General features: G+C 51.7%; 2 protein-coding genes and 1 non-coding gene across 3 annotated transcripts in view; 2 read left to right on the top strand and 1 right to left on the bottom strand.

The window, feature by feature from the left end:
- The first annotated feature begins 853 nt into the window (after nt 1-853).
- ppm1da (protein phosphatase, Mg2+/Mn2+ dependent, 1Da) lies at nt 854-13,895 on the top strand. The gene is made up of 6 exons (XM_007896545.2): nt 854-1,422; nt 8,927-9,149; nt 9,437-9,561; nt 10,475-10,665; nt 11,079-11,318; nt 11,653-13,895. Exons 1-6 carry the CDS (start codon nt 1,047-1,049, stop codon nt 12,181-12,183), a joined length of 1,686 nt encoding a protein of 561 aa, XP_007894736.2. The 5' UTR covers nt 854-1,046; the 3' UTR covers nt 12,184-13,895.
- Nucleotides 7,882-7,999, bottom strand: LOC121849820. Its single transcript, XR_006085379.1, has one exon. It is a non-coding gene; the product is annotated as a U5 spliceosomal RNA (small nuclear RNA).
- A 1,071-nt stretch (nt 13,896-14,966) lies between the features above and the next one.
- Nucleotides 14,967-17,490, top strand: part of bcas3 (BCAS3 microtubule associated cell migration factor) — a 308,857-nt gene continuing 306,333 nt past the window's right edge. The window contains exons 1-2 of the mRNA XM_007896549.2: nt 14,967-15,032; nt 17,315-17,465. Of these exons, the coding sequence (XP_007894740.1) occupies nt 17,395-17,465 (71 nt within the window). The 5' untranslated portion in view covers nt 14,967-15,032; nt 17,315-17,394. The remainder of the gene's footprint in view (nt 15,033-17,314; nt 17,466-17,490) is intronic.

Here is a 17,490-nt window from a genome sequence, read left to right as displayed (position 1 = left end):
GAGAGAGAGAGCGGTAGAGATAGAGACGTCTCAAAGCGCTTCACAGAATAGACAGTAAAGCGTAGTGACTGTGTGTTTTGCGGGCAGCCCATTGCACACGGTGGTGCCCCACAAAACAGGTGGTGGATTGGTGAGTGAGTAGTAACCATATTATTATTATTATTACTTGTTTTGGTAAATTTCATATGAATATTAATTGCATGGCCAAATCTGAAGGCAGGTGGTTGTGGTGGTTGTTGCTGTTGGTGTTTGTTGTTGTTGTTGGTGGTGGTTGTTGTTGTTGCTGTTGGTAGTTGTTGTTGCTGTTGGTGGTGGTAGTTGTTGTTGCTGTTGGTGGTTGTTGTTGGTGGTGGTTGTTGTTGGTGGTGGTTGTTGGTGGTGGTGGTTGTTGTTGTTGTTGGTAGTTGTTGTTGGTGGTGGTGGTTGTTGTTGCTGTTGGTGGTTGTTGTTGTTGGTGGTTGTTGTGGTGGTTGTTGTTGGTGGTTGTTGTTGTGGTGGTGGTGTTGGTGGTGGTTGTTGTTGCTGTTGGTGTTGTTGTTGCTGTTGGTGGTTGTTGTTGGTGGTGGTGGTTGTTGGTGGTGTTGTTGTTGCTGTTGTTGGTGGTGGTGGTTGTTGTGGTGGTTGTTGTTGGTGGTTGTTGTTGTTGTTGTTGTTGGTGGTTGGTGGTGGTGGTTGCTGTTGCTGTTGGTGGTGGTTGTTGTTGGTGTTGTTGTTGTTGTTGGTGGTGGTGGTTGTTGTTGCTGTTGTGTGGCGTGATCACGTGCGGGGCCGACGTGCCGCGGCTGTGCGCGTTGTAACGTGACGCGACGCGGTGACGCACGGCTACGTTCCGGGGCATTGCCCAAACAACTGAAGGGTAAACAAGACCCGGGGCGGCGGCGGCGGCGGCTCCTCTCCCCGACTGCGGCGGCGGGAAAACGGCGGGAAGAGGGCGGGAAGGGAAGGGAGCGGTGCGGTGCGGTCCAGTCCAGTCGCCGGGTGGTGAGCGAGCGGGAGGCCGGCGGTCGGTAGGCCCTCCCCCCGAGCCGCGGGGTTGGGTTGCAGCCATGGAGCCGGAGCGCAGTCTGTTCTCGCTGCGGGTCAGCGTCCACTCGGACCAGGGCGGCAGGAAGTACATGGAGGACGTGACCCAAGTGGTGCTGGAGCCCGAGGCCGAGGGCGAAGGAGAAGCCGCCGCCGCCGCCGCCGCCACCGGCACCGGCGGGGCCTGGGAGCGCGGGCCGCCCGAGCCTCGGGCCGGGGTGGCCTTCTTCGCCGTGTTTGACGGCCACGGGGGCCGGGAGGCGGCCGTGTTCGCCCGCGACAACCTGTGGAAATGCATCAAGAAGCAGCGCGGCTTCCTGTCCGAGGACCCGCAGGAATTCAGCGGCGCCATCCGCAAAGGCTTCATCGCCTGTCACTACGCCATGTGGAAAGAGCTTCGTGAGTAACCCCCCCCTCACCTCACCTTCCTCATCCTCAACCCCCCCCTCACCTTCCTCATCCTCAACCCCCCCCTCACCTCACCTTCCTCATCCTCAACCCCCCCCCTCACCTCATCTTCCTCATCCTTAACCCCCCCTCACCTTCCTCATCCTAACCCCCCCCTCACCTCACCTTCCTCATCCTCAACCCCCCTCACCTTCCTCATCCTTAACCCCCCCCCTCACCTCACCTTCCTCATCCTCAACCCCCCCCCTCATCTTCCTCATCCTCAAACCCTCCTCACCTTCTTCATCCTCACCCCCCCCTCACCTTCCTCACCCCCCCCCCCCCACCTTTACCTTCCTCCCCCTCCCCCCCAGCCCAGGGTATATTGTAATGATGTCCCCGCGCCCCCGGTTGGCCCAGTCCCGGGGCCCTGGTCAGAGCCGCCTATTTTAAATGCAGTGACGGTTATTGTGAAGGCGGGAAAGCGGCGGCTCCCAAATCAGCTATAAACCGATGTGAACACACACACAGACACACACAGAGAGACACACACAGACAGACACACCCACAGATACACACACACAGACACACACACCCACAGATACACACAGAGACAGACACACACACACAGACAGACAGACAGACAGATAAACACAGACAGATAGACAAACACACACACAGAGACAGACACACACAGACACACACACACACACAGACAGATACACACACACAGAGACAGACACACACACACACAGACAGACAGACACACACACACACACACACACAGAGACAGACAGATAGACACACAGACAGACACACACACACACACACGCGCACACACACAGCCCCCCTCCCCCCCCCCCCCACACACACAGCCCCACACACACAGGATTGACTGTGGTTTAGGGTGTGTGTGTGTGTGTGGTGTGGCGGCTGTCAGGGGGGGGGGGGATACGGGGCTGTGCGATGTGTAGTGTCTGCTGTCGGGGCTGTTGGAGGATTTTCGAGCTGCGCGTGTACGTGTTCCGAGTTGCACCGTGGGGTGGGGGGTGGTGGGGGGGGGAGACCGCCTGACTGACAGCTCGCAGTCTATCAGCATCCTCGTCAGCGTTCTGGCTAACGAGAGCGAAGGAGGGGGTGGGACAGGCGGACACCGGTGACGTGATTGCGGGAGGGAGACCCCCGCTGTTGCGAGGGCCGCTGCTTGGCGACGGGTTGCCAGGGACTGACCTGCAGCCGCGAACAATGTGCTCAGAGGGGATAAAAGAGATTTTCGTACGAGAGGACGGGCCCTTCCTTCGCTTCAGGCTTTTACCGTACGGTAGCCGGGCTGGCGATGTTTATTGTACATCCCTTGAGAAGGGAGGAAACATTCATGGCCTTTCCTCGCTCCCTCCGCATCACCCTCCACCATTGTCGCTATGTTTTAGTACAGTTTAGTGCTGCACAGAACACCCCACCACGTCGCTAACAATAATAAGCCTGGCATTCGATACAGCGCCCTGGCGCGTCTTCCAAGGCGCCCGTCTCGCGGCGCTTCGCGGGGCACACTGCGAGGTGTACGTGTTTTGTGGACGGAATGTTAGATTTTAACGGGCGCTGGTCTATCACTGGTGCGAGAGCGTGGCTTCAAAAATCCTCTCGATCCGCCTGTTTTTTTTCTCTCCGGCTGAACGGGTGAATGGGCAGCCTTATCTCGAGCTTGTTTTGCACACACGCACTCACTCAATTCTGGACAGGATCCTGCTCAGCTTCTGAGTTGCAACATGTTGAGCAACACAATGAACTGGAACAGAACAGTTGATGGCAGCGTTCACTCGGTGTTGCCTTTTCTATAGAGCACCTTTGTTCCTCTCTTATCTTTGTTGGGACAGCAAGAAAACGATCGTCTATTCCCATTTTATCTGCTGTTCGGAACCGTAGGCTGTTACAATGACGTGATTAGAATAAAACACAAGCTATTGCTCCCAACTCACAGTGCGATGATTGCAGAGAGGCTGTAAATCTCGGATATCACGCGCGGAATGGGATTTCACGGTCCTTCTTTCATAAGTCGCCTGGAACAGCAGCCTCAGCAGTTACCGTCAACTGCAGAGCTACATCATTCAGGACTCCTCATGGGGCAGATCAATGTGTGGTGTCGGATCTGCAGTCAAAATAAACAAACAATACGGAAGATCTCAGCGGAGCAGAGCTGATTAGCGGTAGCCCAGAGCTGCTTTGTAATGTTACTCCGCAAAAAACGAATGCTGATCCATTCTGTCAAAAACGTCTTGGCACTTCTGCAAGTAATTTCTTCAAATGAAATGACTATTTGTAGGCCGATGTATGTGGCGGCCAGTTTGCAGGCAGCAAGATGCTACAAGCAGCCTTGTGGTTGGTGAATGACCAATTTGGTTTGTTTCCAGAGGTAACTGGTAACTTAGGACTTGGCAACCGGCGACACCCCACCTGAAGGGGAGTCTCTACCTGTCTCTGCAAACTAGCGATCTGACATGAAGTCAGAGTGCTCTGGAATGAACGAGCCTACCGTATGTGCAAATATCATTGTGTAAAGATTGATATCACAGCAATATTAATGTCCACCTGATGAACACACAGAAGGTGCTGGGGTAATAAATAATAATCCTTAAATTTGATATGGGTTATCATGCTGAAACATGTCGAAGTGCTTTACAGAGTCTGTGGGATCAAGACACAGGCTTGAGTTCACAGGGACTAGAGCTCACAGTATTGGCTGATAACCAGTGAGGTACGGGAGGCAGAGCTCAAAAGAGTGCAGTTATTCGAATGTGATGTTAATCCGGACTGTTCCATTTGTCCGTTCAGGTAGATGATAAAATACCATAACATAGATTTGAAAAGAGTAGGGAGATTTTCCAGTTGTTCAAGCCAACAATCCTCTGGGTAGAATCTGTCATTTACGTCATGTCTGTTTGTGGGACATTGATGTGTGCAAATTGGCTGCCATATTTGCCTACCAAATACACACAATAACTTGTATTGATATAGCGCCCTTCATCTGAGTAGCGTCTCAGGGTGCTTTTACATGTCTGACGTGGAAATCATCACCGTGCTTAAAGAGTATCCAAACCAGAGTTCCACATATGTACGCCACCTAACCTGGAGATTTTTCTGTGTTTGAAACGCAATGACTCTCCCTGGAAAGACGCACCATGCTTAATAATTCTGGAGAATATTTGGTGCAAGGGAACCCAGAGAGTGTGTTGGTGTGCAGCTAAAACTGCACAGCTTGTCATTGAGAACACTGCTTATATGGCTAGGGACACCATATACATTTGGGCTTTGGCTTGCAGGTATAATAACTGAGTGGGAAGAATCCCTTCCCCCAGGGACTTTACTTTGGATCGGGGTAAACTGTGAGCAGCAGTGGACTGTCTATAGCTTCACCACAGACAAAATGAAATCTTCTGCTCCTTGATCTGGTGGCTGTGTATCCTGTGTGCACCATGAATTTTTATCACTGCAATAAACCTTCCTTCCTTGCTGGTTTTGCTGCCTAGCAATTGACATCTGTCCAAGAGCGTTCACAAACAACTTCCATTGTGCTCCAGAGCCCTTATTCAACTCGTAATTCTTTTTTTGTCTGGTTCATGAGCTGAAAGAGACAAAAGAAAAATATTTTGCATGAAGCCAGAGCTCCATCCAGCTTGTCATTTCAGAATGGTGTTATCTTGGTCTCAATACTAACATCGCTTAATACATTGCCTTAAACACAGTCTCATGGAGAATGTGACATATAAGCTGGAGGGTAGCCTACGTGTAACAGAGCAGCGCGGACATGCAGAATTCTTGACATTATTGCAAATACTGGTGTCAGCCGAGCTGAGCCCTTCGCACTATGTTTCCAGTCCAGCTTGGAAGAAAGCGGTTCTTAATCTTCTAGGAAATAAAGGGAGGCAAGTGAGTCACAAGAGAGTGTGTGTGTGGTTGGGGTGGGGGGAGCAGTTAGGAAACTGTGACCATAACGGTATGAGATTAAAAAATAATAAAATAGATTCTTTGCATTTGATATAGCGCCTTATGTTGTCAAGACATCTCATCTGAAATACAGCACTTCTGACAATGCAACACCGCCCCCCCCCCCCCCTCAGTGCTGCACTGAACTGTCAGCTCAGACTGTGATTCAAAGTCCAAGTGTGAGCTTGAACCTACAAATTAACCCACAACTTTCTTCCTCAAGTGATAGTGCTACCTCTGAGTTAGGCTGGCACACAAAATAGGCCCTATGCCCACAATTAATAAAGGATTCTTTGGGTGAGTAAGGAAATTAAAATGGAAGTAATACTTAAAAGCGAGGCATGCGATTAATGCAAAGATCTAATACAAAAGAAAATTGGGCATATAGATAATATGGAAGGGAAGCAAAAAACAAGATTTGACAGGCCAAGAGGGGATATAAACAGGGCCAATAGACAATTGCAGAAATGTTTGCCAGAAGTTGTGGGGAAATTTTGGCACATTTTGTGGAAAATTGCAGGGAGTTGATTAGTGCTATTGAGAGGCGCATTTTACTGCTAACCTACATTTTTTTCACTTTATTGATAAAAACAAAACATGTAAAAGTAGCACATCATAGATTGTTGCACAAAAAACAATTTATTAATGCTTTCTTTAACAAAAATGCAGAGACACTCACACATATCCAGAGGGAGAGACCCACATCCATGCACATCACACACACGAGTATGGGGAAAGGGCAGGTAAGTGGGAATGAAAGCATTGCTCTTGAGGGAACAGCAAAGGCACGAAGGGCCAGAATGGCTGCCTTCTCTGCCGTAAATTTCTATGGTTCTCTAAATTGGTCATGGCTGTTTGTGGGATTGCTTTGTGTAGCTTGGCTGCTGTGTTTGCCTACAAAAGGACAGTTGCTGCACTTGAGAGTAATCCCTCGGAGACTCTGGGACTTTTCAGTGTTGTAGGCAGCATGATTGTTGATTGCTGATGCTAACTATTCTGGGGAAGTCCACCCGGCTCTGGCAGTGCTGTGCGATTGTTTCATAAACAACCGAGTGCAGAGTCCGTGCTTCACAAACAGCCGTGTAGAGTTTATAATATAATAATCCTCGCATTTGATATATCTTGTGGATGAAACGCAGGAGCCAATTGCGCACAGGAGCGTCCCACAAACAGTCTTGGATTGAGTGACCAAATTATTATCATTTTTATTGTTTTTCGAGGGATTATTATCCTCGCAAAAGCGATCCGCCAATCGACTAACAACCGGGTTCCAACTTACTGCTAGGTAAACAGAGGCGGTGGAGTAAGGAAACTTGCCGAACATTTTGCAGAACACCCTTTAGAGTTGTACAAATGGCTGAACATCAAACTCTTTTATCTACCCCCCCACCTGTGTTTGGCGGTTTACTTCCTCTTAATACCGGCTTTCAACTAATGACACCTATCTGCTTGCTGATCAGTCTCAGGTTCAGCTGTGGAATGGCAGACGACTGGGAGGGAGTCTCACTGAAAGGTGCAGCTAATGTTGATTGTTATAGTGACGCTTAGTTCAAAAGATGCCTGATAATAATAATATAAATGATTAATAAATCAACAATCCTTGCAGTTGATAGAGCACTCTAGTCATGTACTCTGTATACTGTGGTTTCATTAACATGATGGTTAAAGGTGTAACCGTGCAATTGATATTGGTTTTAAAAAAAGGGAACAAATAAAACCTGCAGGACATGCGTGTGAAAGATTCTAACACCAGCCATTCACAATGTCCCAGGTATTATAGTTGGGTATTATAGTCTCTGGTGACATAGAGTACAAGGGGGGAAGTCTGAACAACGAACGACCTGCTCCAGGGCTGGCGGTTTGCCTGCTTGCTCCACCTGCTCTGTGTATCGTGTTGAGGCATGCAGTGGGAGGTGTGTGTGCGTGCTGAGCTCGCCAAGTCGTAATCAAATGGCACCAGCACCAACTGAGACTTATTGATAGAGCTTCACAGCTGAGCCCACCCCAAAGTGTGCACGCTGCTTCCTGCTCGCTTTATCTGAAATGCAAGCGCTCCTCAGCGAGATATCTATATTTTTAAATAAAAATATGTGAACGCTTATCCATGTTTGCCGTATCGTGTTTGTGAGCGCGCGCGCGCGCGTGCGTGTGTGTGTGAGAGAGAGATGGCGTGGGGTGGGTGGGGGGGTGGGCTATACGATCCAGGAAATTGGATCCGTAAAAAAAAAATGCTCCCCGTGTGCCTTGCCACGAAGCAAACATGGATGGCGCTGACCCTGTGTGAGTTCTGCCTCTTACTACAATCACATTATCGCTTCAGCGTTAAACGTGGATTCGGTTTCTGTACCTCTGTTGGACAGCGAGGGATAATGGACCCAAGCTGGGGGTGGGGGTGAGGGGTGTATGGGATCAAGGGTACGGGATTGGGATCAGGGGTGGGGGGGGTTGACCAAAGGAAGTGCATTACGTTCTATTTTTCATTGGAAAGGGAGCTCCACCGAAGCAGAGCCTAAAAAAATTGAGGCGAAAGCTCCTGACCGCTCCTCTCCGCGGAAATCTTTAGTAAAAAGGCGAAAGCTTTTTACGATCTGAAGAGAAGCCGGAGCATTGCCGACTGCGCTTGCGGGTTACCCTCGCCATGCCTTCCAAGCTCCTCTCTTTGTTGCGGCGAGGCGGGTCTCGCCCGACCGTTTCACCGCCCCCCCGTTAAAACACAAAACGCAACTCGTATTCCCGACCGACGACACGCAGTCGCCCGCACGGCACTCGTTGAGCGCCTTAGAAGGAACGTTAGCAAACGTAAGAGTGGACTGCTTAAATATTCAAACCTGCAAGATATTGTGGGGTGGGGGGAGGCACGTTGAAGGCGTATGTAAATAATGGACACCGAGGAGAGGCACAAGGGGCGTCATATAGAGCAGCTGTAAGATGTGCAAAGATTGGAGCTCACTTTGCTAAAATGTTAAGATATATTGGCAAATATTGTGTAAGGAATACTCCACACGCCGCAGCTTATCGAGCAATAAGTAGGAACCCGATTACTAGACGATTGGCGGATGGCTTTTCCGAGGGCAATAATCCCTTCGAAGCATTTTTTTCCCCCCAAAAAAATCCACTCAATCCGCGACTGTTTGTGGGACACTGCTGAACGCAATTGGCTGGCGTGTTCCGCCCACACAATACAGTCAGTACACTTCACAGTGTGTTCTGTGAAGGGCTTTGAGGCGTCTCGAAGATGTGATAAGGCGCTGTATCAAATGCAAGGATTATTATTAATCCTGTCTCTAAAAAATGGCTGACCGCAGATATCCCTGCGGTTGCACAGCAATTAGGAAATGATGTTTTGGTGGAACGCCCATTCTCTTGAGACTCCCTGAATTCTACCCTCTGCTTTCAAGACCCATCTCCTTGTCCCCACCGCCCCACCAACCCCCTTTGCACTCTCTGTAAAGGATTCGTTTGTTAAACATGTGCAGCGCTGGGTCAGTGCTGTTGTCTGTTGGTGTGACCGGGTTTCTGTGTTGTCCTCTTGCAGCCGAGTGGCCGAAGACACTGACGGGGCTGCCCAGCACGTCGGGCACTACCGCCAGCGTGGTCATCATCTGCCGGGACAAGATGTACGTGGCCCACGTGGGGGACTCTGGCGTGGTGATCGGTGTGCAGGACGACCCCGCTGGCGTCCAGGCCGTGGAGGTGACCCAGGATCACAAGCCCGAGCTGCCGAAGGAAAAGGAACGGATCGAGGGGCTCGGGGGGAGGTGAGTGAACGATGCTGGCCGAGTTATGAAGATCTCTGGGGCTTCTGTAACCCCAGATCCAATGCCTGTTCTGTAGACTATTCCATCCAGCCCTATTGAGAGATTTGTGTGAACTTATTCACATTGTGCTGCTCGGGCACTTTGAAGACAAACTCTCCTCAGTCTGTTGGTGAGTTTAACCGGGACGCGGGGTGGGTAAGAGGGTTGGTGTGCGACTGCCCAGGGAGGGGCTGTGGGGGCCGACCTTTTCCTCGTATTTGATTGTCGGCTTCTTGGCTTCCCTCCAGTGTCATTAACAAGTCGGGAGTGAACCGTGTGGTGTGGAAGAGACCGCGACTCACCCACAACGGCCCGGTCCGCAGAAGCACCGTCATCGACCAGATCCCTTTCCTGGCAGTGGCCAGAGCTCTGGGTAAGTAAGACATGGGGAGGGGGAGGGTGTTGTTGAAGATGTGTGGTTTGTTTTGGTCAGTCAGGTAGGTGTCTGACGCATCACCGTGCTTGCACTCACACGCGAATATCACCTACACAAAAAATATCCCAGTGTCTGGAATTGAGTACATGCACTCTCCCTCCCCGTAAGGGAAACATCCTGCTTACAATACCAGGAAGAAAATAGGGCGGTGCTGGTTTGGTGGTGTCTCGATCTGCACGGACGTCGGCTGCAGATTTATTTTTGCTCTGGATTGAATAATGTAGAGCCGAAGGGCTGGATTTCTCGGGCTAGTCACGTGTTACACCACGGGCTGGGCAGTGTGGGAGTCAGAGACTGGTTAGTTACCGACATCTGCTGGCCATTTACTGCCTGTTCACTGTCCTTCATTATATCCCCCTCTTGTGGGTGGCAGGAGGAAGGGTGCTTTCAGATCATTGTTATTTCGGTCCAGATAAACCTCATTGACTGATTTATTCTCCACTTGAGCTTTGTGCCTTTTATTTCATCTCATCCTGAAGATGTTGACGTTATTATTATTAATAATAATAAATCATTGCATTTAGGAGTGTCTAAACTTCAAAGTGGCTCTCACATTGACCAATGCGGAAATCCATCTCCGTGCTTAAGAACCAGACTGGGATTTGTGTACGCCACTGATGCCAATCTACACGTGGAAATTTCTGAGTGTTTGAATGGAATGTGCGCTCTCTCCCGTTGACTGTATGCCAGTCCAAGTCCTACTGCTGAGTCAGGTTGGGATGGATTGTCTGGAGAGTACTGGGGTTACACAGTACTCTCCAAACAGCCACACAGACTGACTGCCACACAGCGTTCATGCTGCTGAGCTCTGCCGTTGCTGCAGTGAAGCCACATTGGTCCTTTTCCGCAGGTGACCTGTGGAGTTACGACTTCTACAGCGGAGAGTTTGTGGTCTCGCCGGTCCCTGACACCAGCGTCCACACCATCAACTACCGTCACCAGAAGTACATCATCCTAGGCAGCGACGGCCTGTGGAACATGATCCCGGCTCAGGACGCAGTTACCATGTGCCGGGATAGCGAGGACAGGAAACGGTTAATGGTGAGGCTTTGAGGAGGGAGGGAGGGAGGGAGGGAGGGCGGAATGGCAGCAAGGCTGGTTCACTTGGCTCATTGAGCCCCCTCCCCCCCAACCCCACCACCTATGGTGCTCACTCCTGCACGAAACCCCCAATGCCTTGTCCTCCTTGTTGATCCATTAGAAACATAGAAATCAGCACACGACAGGACATTCAACCCATTGCGTGTTTGTTCCAATAAAGCTGTTACTCTATGCCCTGCTCCCTCTCTCTCTCCCTGTGCCCTCTCATCCCTTCCCCCGTGTGTTCATAGAGCGGCTTATCAAGATGTCTCAAAGCGCTTCACAGAATATACTGTAAAGCGTAGTGACTGTATTTTGCAGGTGAAATGTGGCAGCCATTTAATGCTTTTCCCCTATTCCCCCCCCCCGTGCAGGAGGAGCCAGGCCCCACGGCCGCTAAGCTGCTGGTGTTCCGCGCGCTGGGCCGTTGGCGGCAGAGGATGCTGCGCGCGGACAACACCAGCGCCATCGTGATCTGCATCGAGCCGCCCGCGGGGACGAGTGACCGTCCCTGCGGGGAGGAGCTGCACCTGGAGCTGACGGACGGCCCCCTTCACAACATCAAGGAGTCCTGCCTCCCCTCGCTCTCGCCGGACGCCACCCCTCCGCTGAAGGTGACACACGTTGGGGGTTAACGCTGCGTGTGTGGGCGCTGTGTCTGTGGGGCTTTTCATAGCTGTGGGGGGGTGGGGGGGGAAGGTGTTTAAACAGGTCACACGGGTACATCAGGAGGATTCAGGGGAACAGGGAAGAGATGAGGCCTCTCACACCCTTTGATTCACCAATGACAGCAACGAGGAAAAAAAGTCACGAGGGCCGTTTACAAGAATGTAATGTAACATGCACACACGCGTGTGGATCACGGTTGACATCGCCGCAGTAAATGTTGACTGTCTTGAGCAGCTAAAGCCGCTACAAACCCGCTGTCTCCTTTACCTCTCCTCCCAGATGCCGGAGGACGCGTCGCTGCGCTGGTTCTGCTCCGACTTTGTCCCTTCCCTCTCGCGGAAGGACGTCTTCTCCGAGAGGAGCGCGGGGAGGCCCGGGTCTGAGGCTCCGGCCACAGCCACCGAGCTGAAGGAGCTGGAGGAGACGACGGAGAACTGCGAGCGAGCGCTGGCGGCCCGGATGAGCGACCTGACCACGAGCCTGTCCCTGGGGGGCTCAGGGAGGAGGGGCTTGTTGAGGCTGTGCTGCGTCCGCCAGTTGAGATCCGACTTCCAGCCGGCCGGAGAGAGGAGCCAGCCGGGCGCCTTTAAGAGGACGTTGGAGGAACTGAATAGGAGCAACCCGGGCTCGTCCACCAAGAGACTGAAACGCAGCCCCGGGCGCTCGGGGGCAGCGCCCGCCAGCCCCACCGTGGCTTCCAGGCGGAGGAACTCCAACCAGCAAGTGCCTCGCCGCAGCCTGCGGGGGCAGAAGAGGCTGGGCAACAACGCCTTGCTGAACCAGCACCGCAAAACCATCTGCGTTTGCTGAAGGGACTTTTTTTTCCCGACTTTCCTTCCTCTCCGCTCATAATTATTATTATTATTAATATTTTCAGGATTGTGTAAAAACTTCACCATCAGCGCTGTGCGGGATTTTATTGATGTCTTAAGGGTTCTCTTTTTGTAAAATAGGCGACATCTTTTGCACCGTCTTGCCCGTCTGTTTTTAAGTTGTGTGGCCTCGAGGGAAGTGTAGAGTACTTTTATGTCCGTTTTAGGTAGCGTCGCTCTCAAATCAACCATCCCCCCCACTCCCCCCGAATCTCTCCCATTCTGGGTCAGAATGGAGAGAGGGCTGAGGGCCTGATTTTGGTGGCTGGGGGGAGGTGGGGGGGGGGGGGAAGAATCATTCCTGAGAGATTTGACGCTGGGCGACGAGGCATTTCAAGCAGTTTTTGTTTTTAAATCCCTGCAGATTCTGCTGCAACTCTGTACAGTTCTCTGTCTGGTTGTGGGGACGTTTGGCCAGTTAGTAACCGACTCCCCGCCACGTCCCCAATGTGTGTCCAGTGACCTTGTTGTATCCGTTGGGTGTAAAATTTATAGCTTTGACGCAGCGTAACTTTGTGGTCAGTTATCTGAACGAGTGAGTCTTGGAGAGACGGCTTTTAGCCCCAGGTGTCTGTCACTGCGAGTGGATTTGTCTTGTCAGCGTATTGTGGGATGTTACCCCTCTCCCTTCCTGCTTGGACAGGGAGAGCTGTTATACAGGTTGTCCCTGGCCACAGCTGGAGCTGCTGGATTGAGCCGATGCTGAGTTTGATTGAATATCTTCCCCCTCGGGTTTCGGAGGCAGGACAGTGGCATTGGCTCCCTGTGGGGCTGCGCATGGTGGGGTAAGGACTTTAAACCTGACGTCCAGGTTCCCCTCACCCCTACCCAGCACCTGCTGTTCCACAAAGCGCATCGATCCATTGAGCCACCAGAGGCACTGAGATTCAAACCCTCCCAAAAACAATCAGTGAGCATTTAAGCACGTGAGATTTTTATATCCCAACATTTTATACCCTACACTGCTACTGTTTAACCAGGAATTCAAAGCATATCAATGTCTCTGAATTGATGGGAGCGCAGAGCGAGAGCTCAGAAACACATTTCTCTGCCCGCCCCTGTCTGTCCGTGTCTTGAATTGCTCGTGACAGAAGAGTTGAATAGCCACTGCCCGGTCTCAAAACCAGATGAGAATTGCCGTCCTTTGCTTCTCGCTCGCCAATCTGACACCTTGAGGGTGGGGCAGCAAATCACAGTTGGAAAGGCTACAGAAGTATTTGATATCCGTTGGTTAGTCCCGTGCTGCGACCCTGTCCCCCTCTGGTTGGTTGCCTGGGGAGTGGGGAGGCCGACGGGACAATAATCCGTGCCCGACGCCGGGGTGGCGCAGGGAAATCTGAGGCGAGGGAATCCGTGCTGCGGCCCCGCCTGAGTGCAAACTTTTCAGGTGTAACGTCTCGAACTTTGTGGCTGGATCTGAATCTTGTGAAGGGATTGTACTCCTCGTCCCGGCCAACGATGGTGCTGCTACATCTTAAACAGGGGGGAGTTTTACTATCTTTTGTACTATAATTGTATCTCGAAAGCTCTGGTGCAAGTATTAACCTCTTGTGTTTTACTTTATTACCTTCCCCCTCCCCACCCCACCACCCCTCCCTACTCCATTTACCGGATACAAATAAAGAAATGGCTTGTTACTGTAATTTGAAAGGAGCGTCTCTCTTGGTTTTTTTTCATCATCCGCGCCTGCTGTGCAAAGGCTGAGCTTGGGTGTACGGCGCGGGGGATTTTCCGCGGTTCTCTTGTTTAGCTCCGGCTCGGGTGGTGGTGGGGGGGGGGAATGGTGGGAGAGCGCGCGGGGTTGGGTGGGGGGGGGGGGGTCCTGCCTCCCAAGCCGCACCCCCGACTGGGATTGCTCAACGCTCCTGAAAAGCCCCCGACCGGATTCTGCCAGGAATCGCGGCAGTTTCTGCTGGACAAAATCGGAGTGCTCCTGGTGGGGGGGGTGGGGGGTAGAGCAGCTGTCACTCGGGGGGGGTGATTGACGGGAGGGGGCTGGGGCAGAGCAGCTGTCACTCGGGGGGGTGATTGACGGGAGGGGGCTGGGGCAGGACAGCTGTCACTCGGGGTTGATTGATGGGAGGGGCGGGGGCAGAGCAGCTGTCACTCTGGGGGTTGATTGACGGGAGGGGGGCGGGGGCAGAGCAGCTGTCACTCGGGGTTGATTGACGGGAGGGGGGCGGGGGCAGAGCAGCTGTCACTCTGGGGGTTGATTGACGGGAGGGGGGCGGGGGCAGAGCAGCTGTCACTCTGGGGGTTGATTGACAGGGGTGGGCGGGGCGGCTATTGCGTCACGGGGGGGCGGGGACGGGACGGGAGGGGGGGAGGAGTTAAAGTCACGTGATCGGCGGAGTCTCGCGACACCTGAATGTAAACAAAACAGGACGCCGCGGCCGCTTTCCCCGTCACAGTAACCGCGGGAATGTCAAGTCCTTTGACACGTCGCGGCCACCGACGCCCGGAGACGGCGCCGCGGCTCGTCACGGCTCGTCTCTGAATCTTGTCACAAATCACCGCTCTCTCTCTCTCTCTCTCTCTGTCGCTCCCCCTGGGTGTCGTGGGGCGGGGCGGGTCATAATACGGAAGTGACGCGCGACGCCCCCCCCGCGTCGATTGGCTCAACTCCCTGATTGGCAGGTGACGTGAGCGGCACTCCGGCCCACTCCGGCCGCTGATTGGTCCCCGGCGTCGTCAATCACGCGCGCCACATCCGGCGCTGGCGGGCGGCGGCGCTTGCGCAGCGGTTTGTGCACAGTGAGGAGAGAGAGAGAGAGAGACCGTCTCCCGGTCAGTACCGCGTCCCCGGCACTCAGGCCCCGGCCTCACACTGACACACACCGTCACCGCCTGCATCGGGCCTTAACGGCTGAGTCTTCAGCGCTCAGCACCTGAGGCTGTGTGTGTGTGTGTATATATGTGTGTATCTGTGTGTGTGTGTGTATCTGTGTGTGTGTATCTGTGTCTGTGAGTGTGTATCTGTGTGTGTGAGTGTGTATCTGTGTGTGTGAGTGTGCATCTGTGTGTGTGAGTGTGTATATCTGTGTGTGTGAGTGTGTATCTGTGTGTGTGAGTGTGCATCTGTGTGTGTGAGTGTGTATATCTGTGTGTGTGAGTGTGTATCTGTGTGTGTGAGTGTGTATATCTGTGTGTGTGAGTGTGTATCTGTGTGTGTGAGTGTGCATCTGTGTGTGTGAGTGTGCATCTGTGTGTGTGAGTGTGTATCTGTGTGTGAGTGTGTATATCTGTGTGTGTGAGTGTGTATCTGTGTGTGTGAGTGTGTATATCTGTGTGTGTGAGTGTGTATCTGTGTGTGTGAGTGTGTATCTGTGTGTGTGAGTGTGTGTATCTGTGTCTGTGAGTGTATATCTGTGTGTGTATGTGCGAGGAGTGAGTGTGTATGTCAGAGTGAGTGTATATCTGGGTGTGAGTGTATGTGTGAGAGTGAGTGTGTATATCTGTGTGTGTATGTGTGAGGGTGAGTGTGTATATCTGTGTGTGTATGTGTGAGAGTGAGTGTGTATATCTGTGTGTGTATGTGTGAGAGTGAGTGTGTATATCTGTGTGTGTATGTGTGAGGGTGAGTGTGTCGTTGGTTATCATTATTTGGTGCAGAGGACCGAGAGGCCTTTTCAAAGAATTATTAGAAAAGTTAAGCACTTTTATTTGAAGTCCTGCCACAGAAATTGGTGATCTTTGGTGCTAATCCTTACTGTAACTGATCGTAGTCTTTTACTATTTCATACCTGGCCATGGTTTATGTGCTCCTTTCCTCTGCAAGACGCTTTGAGATTACACCTGATGGTATTATGATGCTATATTATAACCACTGTTATAGTGGGTGGTTTGAGTCTGTAAAATCAGATCCCTTATTAAAATGGATGCTTTTCGGTGCTTCCGAGCTGTTCAGTTGCTGCTGATGTTTCGTTCTGCAAGCTGTGCCCGGAAGTTGGGCAAACTGCGCTGAAAATGGATGGCAGTTTTGGTATAGCGTGGTGCGAGTGCATTGTGAATGGATCCATGCCATAATGAAGTGCCATCTCCTCGCCGGTCTCCCCAGCTCCACTGTTCAAAAAGATGCAGCTCATTCAGAACTCTGCCGCCCGCATACTGACCCGGACCAAACTCCGTACCCATATCTCACCAGGTTCTGGCCCAGGCTCCACTCACTCCCCATCACCGAATGGATCGACTTCAAGATCCTCACTCTCGTGTTCAAATCCCTTCACTCCCTGGCACCTCTCTCCCTCTCCGACCTCCTCAATCCCCAATCCACCACCCGGAGCCTCCGCTCGACTGGCTCCGGCCTCCTGCTCGTCCCTCGCACCCTCCGCCCCACCATCAGAGGTCACGCTTTCAACCACTACACCTCAAAACTCTGGAACACTCCCTCAATACCCCCGTCTTCCCCCTCTCCCCTTTTTTCAAGTCCTGCCTGAAAAGACTTTAAAGCAACATTTACCATAAGAAGATGGGCTGATGATCCTATACAGAGTATTCTAAATCTAACCTAATGAGAACTACCTGTACAAAGTTAGATCAACCTGTTTTGGCTTCTAATCTAATGCTCTTGGGATGAATCCCAGTGCTTGATTTGTCTCCTTTATAATAGCTCAACATATTCTGACATTTGCAGTAAATATTTGACATCTGAATCAAATTTGTTTCCACCTTACTGGGCCACTTGTTCATTGTGTGTTTGTATATCCTCTTCAATTGCACATTACCATATGTTGTCCATCTGCTGTTGCTTAACCCAATTGCTTAATTTGTCTAAATTGCCTCGATTGTTAGCAATCTTCACTAGTTGAATCCTTTGGCTGTGTTATTTTGATGTCCCAAGACAGAATAGTAGTGCTTAGACTGTTTGGTACCGTTTAGCTTTTTCTATTGATTCCTTGAGTAAATGCATTCTGGGGTGAGATATAGAAAGTTCTAAGTTCATTCTCAGGTTGTGTACTGAGTTACCCTACTGCTTAGTGGTGGGAGATGCTATAAGTGAGGACAGGATTTTCTGATGTACGATGTCTCTTTTCCCCTGGTCAAATCACCCGATGACACTTGCTGAGTAGGCTGCCACAAGAGTTGGTCGAGGCTCCACAGGGAACAGCTTGGTCACATCATCTGAAACTGGAGGAAGAATCCAGCAATTATGGCGACAGACTCTCCACGCAGACCCAGCCGCTGCACCGGTGGAGCAATGGTTCGCCATCAGGCCGTCACGTAAGCTAACGAGCTTATTACCAGT

Source organism: Callorhinchus milii, unplaced genomic scaffold, assembly GCF_018977255.1.
Source record: "Callorhinchus milii isolate IMCB2004 unplaced genomic scaffold, IMCB_Cmil_1.0 Scaffold10, whole genome shotgun sequence".
NCBI classification, from domain to species: domain Eukaryota; kingdom Metazoa; phylum Chordata; class Chondrichthyes; order Chimaeriformes; family Callorhinchidae; genus Callorhinchus; species Callorhinchus milii.
This window is presented reverse-complemented; position numbering and strand designations above follow the sequence as displayed.